Below are 8,149 nucleotides of genomic sequence, written 5' to 3' on the forward strand. Positions count from 1 at the left end.
ACACGTACATCCCTGCATACATGTACAAGTAGAGAGATCTGTAAAATATATTACACATTAGCTCAGCTTTATTCTAGTACATCCCTATGGACTAAATTCCAACTGACTGAATTAAACAGGATAATTTTGATTACATTAAAAGGAGTCTAGTTTTGTGTACGTATTTGTACACAAGAGATGATTTGTATATTCATAAGAAGGTAGAAAAATGTCTTTTGTATGTGGATATATAATAGCTAAATAGTGATGGCACAATCACATCGCTGGCAGAAATAGCATTTTCAATCTCTTCTTAGGATGACAGTATTTTAAGTATATTTTTACTCTCAATTTAGATACTAACTTCAGCAAAAGCAAATAAATTGAGCAAGAGGAAATGCATCTGCTGTGTACATATTTAATGCCTTCTCTTTTTGTTCTTTTCACACAGAGATTGAAAGATTTAAAACAAAGGGAATTTGCTCGAAATGTGGCTTCAAAGTCATGGAAAGATGAGAAGAAACAGGAAAAAGCACTCAAGCGGCTCCACCAGCTTGCAGAGTTACGGAAGCAGTCAGAATGGCAAGTATTTAAAATTTATATTACATTTCAATGCCCTCTTTCCTCAGCCCCAGAAGAAATCTCCAATATTTTACTCCTACACTCCGTATTGTACAGAGATTTTGTATACTGTACCCTGCTTACTGCTCTCCCCAATTCCAAATGTTCCTGTTCTGCAAACCATAAAATTGAAAGCCTGTGAATTAATTGCTTTCACTGTGAAGATTTGTGTTTTTCTCTCCTGTGGCTAGTTAATCTCATCTCTTCTGAACTGAGCGGTTTGAAGATGTTTTTATAATATCATCTTTTTGCCTTATTGAAGCTGACCAGAATAGATCAGTATAACTGTCTTATCATTTGATAATAAGTGATCAGGGGAGGAAAAACACCTTTTGCGGCATTTGTACTTAGTCTGTGAATAATTTTCACTAATTTTAGTATACTGAGATTATTTTCACAGTTTCTCTGTACAGTAAGGGAAGTATCATTACGTGAATGAAAGCCAAGTAATTAACTGAGTTAAGTTTGCTAGTACTCTTAGCTCTATTGATGACTACCAAGATACAGTACAAAGTTTGCACTAATAAACCTTTACATTTGAGAAATCTGCTTTTTTAATGACACTGAATGGTTCAGTAGAACAGATTGCCACCAGACCAATAGTTTATGTTAATCTATGACCATAATTATTTGAGTAGATAATTAAACTGGCATCTTTTTAAATTCCTATCAAGCCTAGTGTACCCTGGAAGTAATAACATTCAGAGTTTATTGTACACACATTTTGGCCTATGTAATTGCTTTTGAGTAATCTGCTGAAATGTAACAGTTTAGTGCTAATTCATCACTTTTATGGTAATAACTCCATTTTCATACAAATCTACCAAAAGAAATGTAACTGCCTGTTGAAAGATGCCCATGCACTTGAAGATGTAGTTTCAAACAGATCAGTATGGCTGCTGATAATAGGAAAGCCTGAAGAGTGAGACAGAGAGAAAAAAAGCAGGTCTGCTTTTAGAAAGGTCCAGAAGTCAACAGTCCTTTACAAGGAGCCTGGAAAGACAGTGCTTGCTATTCCTGTTTGTAATGACAAATAGGTCCAGGGGTGGCTGAGAGCTGTGATCTTGGCAGAGTGTTAGCATTCCCAGTTACTAAAGCAAGACAGAAAATCAGTCTTTCTAAACAAAAGTCTACACACATGCACACATTTGTTATTGTCCCCGAGTACTGTGTCTCAGGTTCCAACAGAGTTCCGTACAAGAAGCTAACACAATCTGACAACAAAATTACTGTTAATCTTATCTTGTGCACAGAAAAAGTGAAAATGTAGCTTTATTTTGCTGTTCCAAGGAGACTTTGAAAAGGATCTCTTTATATGCCTTCTCCAAGAGATAATTCCTGTTTGATGTACAAATAGAGGTGAATTTGTATCTCCTAATGCCAAATTTGTGCCAAATGCAAATACATTCTCAGAAATGCATATATATTCTCCAAGCAGACCCTGCTCCAGGGAGTCTTTATTTTGTTCCCACTGCTGAAAATCAGTGCATTTTTATTGAACTTATAAAGCATGCTAGCCAATTTAGATAGCTATTATGCAGACCTGGCAGTCATAATTTACTGACATATAAATAGAATATTTTCTAATTTTTAATCAAACTCTTTACTGAAACTGGTTCCATTTTTTCATGTTAATTGTACTGTAGTACAGCCTTGATAGTAAATGTAGACAATTGATCTAATTATATGTGTGTTTAAAATATTACTGGGAATAACATTTGCATGGTGGCTATATATGTCTGTGTAATAAAAAATGGCAAGGTTAATTCCAATCACAATTAATTATCAATTAATTAAGAAATCAATTATTTGCCATGTTTGTTAAGGCCTTAGAACAAGTTGGTTTGGGTTTTTTTAAGTACAAGAAAATCAAACCACAGGTTTAAAATCTGAGAATGTTTGGCAAGACAAAAAGTGTAATTAATGAAAGCACAATAGAGAAAGGCAAAATATGGCAAAGTCAGCCAAATGGTTGTGGATGAGAGGACTGAAGTCGCCATTAATATTGAAGGAAATCCACCTTGTGTTCATTACCTACGTTCAGTGATACTTTCAGCATCAATATCTCTTTGAATATTTCACAAAGCTATTGAATGCAGAATAACATAAAGATAAAATAAAAATCTACTTTTAAAAACTCATACATACCCCTCCCTCCCAAGCAAGCAGAATCCTGCATTTTCTGTTAGAGTTTGATTCTGTAGATGGTCCAGGTGGAAGTTTTACTATTTTGCCTTTGCCATTGCCTCTCAGAAAACCAAGATTTACCACAGACCACATTATTTTTGATGTAAATTCAGCATAAAGACAATATTGTTTATTCAGGATGTACATGGGCATAACTCTGAAAAATAACATTCATGAACTAACTTCTGATAATATAATTTGCTATATGTAAAGCCTGTCTTGCCCTGGCTCAAGGCTAGACTGCACATTTACACTTTAAAAACTTTAGAAACTTAATTTTTCCTTTTAACAGTATAAGTGACACCCTTCTTTGCCAGACAGACATTGTCAAATGTGAGTTCTGTGTTAGCTTGTTTACTTAATGCAGCTTTCTATTTATTTTTTTTTTTATATTTACCTTATAGCATCACTGGGAATGGACCATTGCTTAAAGCCCCCAGATTAGTCATGGAAAAGCAGCAATCACCAGATGGCATTTTCCTGTACAAGGGCAACAAGTTCACAGCCAGTTCTCAAAGAATCAGCATGAATGAAAGACAAGGATTCTCCAGCAGCGTACTAGAGAAACAGCAGCTTGTCATAAGCAGCCACGAGTCCCCTGCTGAAAGACCCCATGTACTTGGAAATCAAGTCTCACAACTGTTTCTAGATAGCACCAATACTTCTCAAAGGGCAGGAGTGTCTTTCTCATTCTCTAAAAAAGTCCCTTTGAAACTTGAGTCCTCGGCATCAGTCTTCAGTGAGAACTCTGAAGAAGGAAATGATTGTAGTGAACCCCCCAACCCTAAAACAAAGCAAGCTCCTGAGGGCTGTTGTTCTGGCACACTTTTGGAGGACGACATGAAAGCAAGCTTAGATAAAGGGCCTTCTATCACACAAGACCAAATGGATTTGGATAACAGTGCATCAAGTCATGTAGCTGCAAAGCCACAATTTCTAAAGGAAAATTATAAAATTAGAGAAATAGAAGAAAAGGTCAGTGTTCATCCTTCATTTTCCAAAGGCAAAATACAGCTTTCAAATTTGGATTTTTCTGGTTCACTTAGAGAAACAGAGCAAGAGAGCAAATTCAATGAGCCTCAGCAACTGTTAGAAGCTTTCATTTCACCTTCATGCCAAGCTAGCAACTTTTCTACACAGCCGAACACCTACAAGCACAGCAATGCCCACTTGTCTGACCAGTTACCTGGGCTCCCACAACAGCCAGAACCGCATATGGCATGTACAAGCAACATTAATCACAGTCCTAGGGTAGTAAAACAAGAAAGATCTTTGGAGAGTTCAAAAATCACAAGTGAGAATATGGAAAAACTTCCAAGAGAGACCATGGTTAAGGAGGTTAATACCCAGACATTGCCTTTCCTCCATGTAGTGAGCAAAGATGGCACCACTGCTCTGCAGTGGCCCACAGAATTACTTTTGTTTACAAAAACTGAGCCCTGTATTTCATATGGCTGTAATCCATTGTATTTTGACTTCAGACTCTCTTTAAATCACAGAGATGGTAAACAGCATGAAACAAAGAAAGCAAGCTGTAAAGAGTGCTCTATAAATAAGACTGCAGATGAAAATGAAGCCTCAGGTTTAATAAAACACAAGCAAATGTCAAAAGAACAAGATAATCAGTCACTGAAACCAAAGAAGATGAAAGTTTCCCTAAATCCAAGAAAGGCCAAGCAAAAAGCTCATTCAGACACAGGGAAAGAAATGAATGAAAATGGTCAAAAATACATTGCAGATTATTTGAATGAAAATTTACCCAAAGTGCCTGCTTACCTTGATGTCTCAAAACAGGATTATGTGACAGAAAAAACTGTTCATACAACAACACTGAGAAGACCTTTAAAGCATCATTTTCATAATTGTGAAAGAATAAAACATAACATTAGAAATGAAAGCATTTCCTTTTCTGCTTTTATGTCTAGGATTAAAAAGTCTAAAGCTGCAAAATGTCATGTAATTTATTCTAAGGAAAAACATGAAAACCAAAATGACTGCAGATCCATTCAAGATGTGGCCAGCTGCAGCAGTGACATAAGTGACAGTGGAAAAGACTCTAGCGGAAGTTTCTTTAGTTATAAGTCCAGTTCAAACAGCAGATATTCAGAAAACGAAGGATGTGGAAGTTATACAAGATGCTGGAGATTCCTGTCTCCTCAAAAGTCCTCCTTTGACAGACATTCCAGCTATTCTGACACTTCAGTTAGCAGTACAAGTAGTTACACGAGCTACTCGAGTCCCACATCGAACAATCACAGCAGAAATCATTTGCTTTTTTGTTGTAAAAGAAAAGCCAAGACAGCTGAAAGGCACAAATGTAAACACAGAAAGCACAAGTGTATTTTCACTTCTGAGAATATAGACAAGGATTATCTTTGTCATAGTAGAAGCCACAGAACAAGAAACTGTACACAGAGGGGCACAATTAAATATCAAAGGTGTTCAAGACATAAAGTTTTTCAACACAGAGACAGATCTAAACACAACAGACATAGACATTGGCATTGTAGCAAAGTGCATAGAAGTAGAAGCTACCATAGTTCCAGAAGTTCTTCCGCCAGAGATTCAAGAAGCAGCGAAATATCATCTAGTAGCAGACTATCAAGAGGCAGCAGTTCAGGATCCTTCTTTAAAGAGATTAACTGTGACAACAAAACAGAAGAGGGCACAGAAAGAGGTTCTAACACCAAACTGCGAAAAGCTGAAACTGCACATTACAATGCTCTGAATGTGAATGGTCAATCAAAAAGCTTTGCTGCCTGCCCTTCTGAAAGCCTGGCAAAAGACATATGTGGAAAGAGAAAGTCGCTGACAGCCAAGTTGCTTTTAGAAAGAGTGCAGTCCAAGAAAACCCAGGAAAAAATGCACAATTCAGAGAGATTTTCAAACACTTGTGGGGTTGAACTGAAGGATCACTCGCAAAGTCACTTTGCTATTCAGTTTTCAGCATCAGTGGATGACAGTGCAATGTTACCTTTGCCAGAGAAACTGCTAAGCATAGGTAAAAATGACATGGGGCATAACAAAATCAATTCACTGAAAACCAGTGTGAAGAAAAACAGCTTTGAAGCCTCAGAGATAACTAGTGTTGCTCTTTCAACAGGCACTGATTATGATCATTGTCTTTTTAATGACATCATTCAAATAGGAACAGGCTATCAGAGCCCAAGCATAAAAAGGAACACAGCAATAAAGGAACAATCCAATCTCTTCATTAGTGAAGTGCAACCCTTTATACAAAGCTGTGACTCAGTACCAAATGATTTCCCTGGTGCTTTTCCCTCTAATAGATATTCTGTTGTTGCTAATTCAACAGAGACCAAAGAAGAACTACATGGTATAAACATGGACTCGAACTTGGCAGAAGGCACTTCAGACTCTCTTTGCAACAATGCTATGCAGAAGTATAATGACACAGTAAGTGACCCAGAAGTGTACAGTAAATCCGCCTCCCCTCCTTTAACGCAGCAGCCTGTCACATTTTCACCAGAGGAAGTAGACAAATACAGGTTGTTGCAGCTGCAAGCCCAGCAACATATGCAGAAACAGCTTCTGGCAAAACACCTGAAAGTTTTGCCTGCCCCAGGACCAGCTGCCTCCTCTGCAACACCAGCAGCTCCTGCCCTCCCTGCTCAGCAACATGCTACTGTCACCACCATCCACCACACGCTGTTGCAACACTTTGCTCTCTCAGCATCTGTACATCCCCATGGCAGCCATCTCTCTCTGACACACCTCCACCCTCTCACTCAGGCACAATTTGCACCCATATCACTTTCACCCTTAGTGCCAGCCCTAATTCCCACGCACCCTGCTCTGCTGACAGGACACCCACTGCACTTGATCTCTGCCACTCCTCTCCACCCTTCCCCACTGACCTTCCCCACACTGCCACACACTGCCTATATCCCAACCTTGTTTACACCACATCTGAATGCAGCTACACCTTCTGCTATACATCCAAATCCCTTAATTCATCCATTATTTCAAGGGCAAGAGCCTCATCACCATTCTTGCTCCAGCCAGAACCAACAGTTTCCTACAATAAAAGAAGTTTTCAGTGTTTCTAGCTATTTAAACTAGCCCAAATTATTACATCATGGCTCGAAACCCAATTTTGAATAAAAGAAATTATTCAGTGTTCAATCACATGTCTGAGGAGCAATCGACTGTTTTGCTGAGAGCACAGTAGCAAATATTTTTTAAGGTCCACATTCTGGCTGACAGTATATGGATGTTGATTTAGTTCTCATATCAGTGCATAAAAGCTGCTTGAAATCCTTTTATGATACTGTCACAAGGAGTTTTGGGTCCAGCTATTGTCATTCTGTAGAAGGATTGGAAAGACCATCTGAAGTGAGGTCTGTGACTGGGGGTAGAAATAGGAACACAGAATCCAGATACAACGGGACCAAGATATCAACAGGAACGATTTAAAGTAGCACAATTTAAGGAAAAACAATCTTGGCACACATTGAAGGCTTGATTTTCTGAGTGTTCTGAGTGTTCATATTTGGTCTGTTTAAGGTATGAAATACTAGAACAAAAAGAAGGCACCTGGGACCACAAGTCCCTGGTTCTTTCTCCTGTCCAAAAAAAATTTGAGAGCTTCAGAGTGACAGTTGATTCATTAACACTAGGAGGCAAGGGTCATAACACCAGCTCAAAGATGCTTTAGTGTTTTTATCACTGGGATATGTCGGCTGGACAGTTTAAAGGGACTGCTGTCCAGCCACAAGTACATAACAAAAAATTCCCTTAGTGGGGGAGGAGGTCTGTACTGGCATAAGCAGACTGCTACTTTTCTCCTTGAGCCAAGCATCCACAAAGGCGAGGGGAAGAAGAGGATGAAGCTGAGTTCTTTGATGTTGCCTTGCCTGCAGCTGTAGCACGGGTATGTTAGGGGTGGGCTGCAGCAGCCCAAAATTACCAATCAGCTAGTGCTGGGCTTGAACCTCAGAGGTCCTTAGCCAAAACTGACACATTCTTTCCTGCCAGACAGAGCTCTGATCTGTAGGAGAGTATTGCCCAAATAATGTATAAATATGTTTTCTCCCTTTCACAAACAACATGAACAATTGGCTGGTCCTATAAAATCATGCTGACCTTCATAAAAATGAAAAAGTAAAATTCTGAGCAGAAGCAGACTCTCCAGGTCAAGTGTCATGATAACCATACCACAGTTCTCAGCATTTCAAGGTATATTGAATCTAAACAAATATTCTAGATTCTCGCATGGCTTCCCAAACTTTCAACGTACAAATTGAAGTTCTAAATCTCCAATTTTTGAATGCACGTGTCCAACCTTCAGGGTAATTTATGGTTGAAATTGCTAGTAATAACAGTGTATCTGGAAATAAGT

General features: G+C 38.5%; 1 protein-coding gene across 3 annotated transcripts in view; it reads left to right on the forward strand.

Moving 5' to 3' along the window:
* Window positions 1-7,280, forward strand: part of ZNF804B (zinc finger protein 804B) — a 238,212-nt gene extending 230,932 nt beyond the window's left edge. For all 3 annotated transcript variants that reach the window (XM_069859577.1, XM_069859578.1, XM_069859579.1), the window contains exons 3-4: window positions 431-561; window positions 3,192-7,280. In XM_069859577.1, the coding sequence (XP_069715678.1) occupies window positions 431-561; window positions 3,192-6,870 (3,810 nt within the window). In that variant the 3' untranslated portion in view covers window positions 6,871-7,280. The remainder of the gene's footprint in view (window positions 1-430; window positions 562-3,191) is intronic.
* The last annotated feature ends 869 nt before the right edge of the window (window positions 7,281-8,149 follow it).

The sequence above is a fragment of the Phaenicophaeus curvirostris genome, chromosome 6, assembly GCF_032191515.1.
Source record: "Phaenicophaeus curvirostris isolate KB17595 chromosome 6, BPBGC_Pcur_1.0, whole genome shotgun sequence".
Taxonomy (NCBI): domain Eukaryota; kingdom Metazoa; phylum Chordata; class Aves; order Cuculiformes; family Cuculidae; genus Phaenicophaeus; species Phaenicophaeus curvirostris.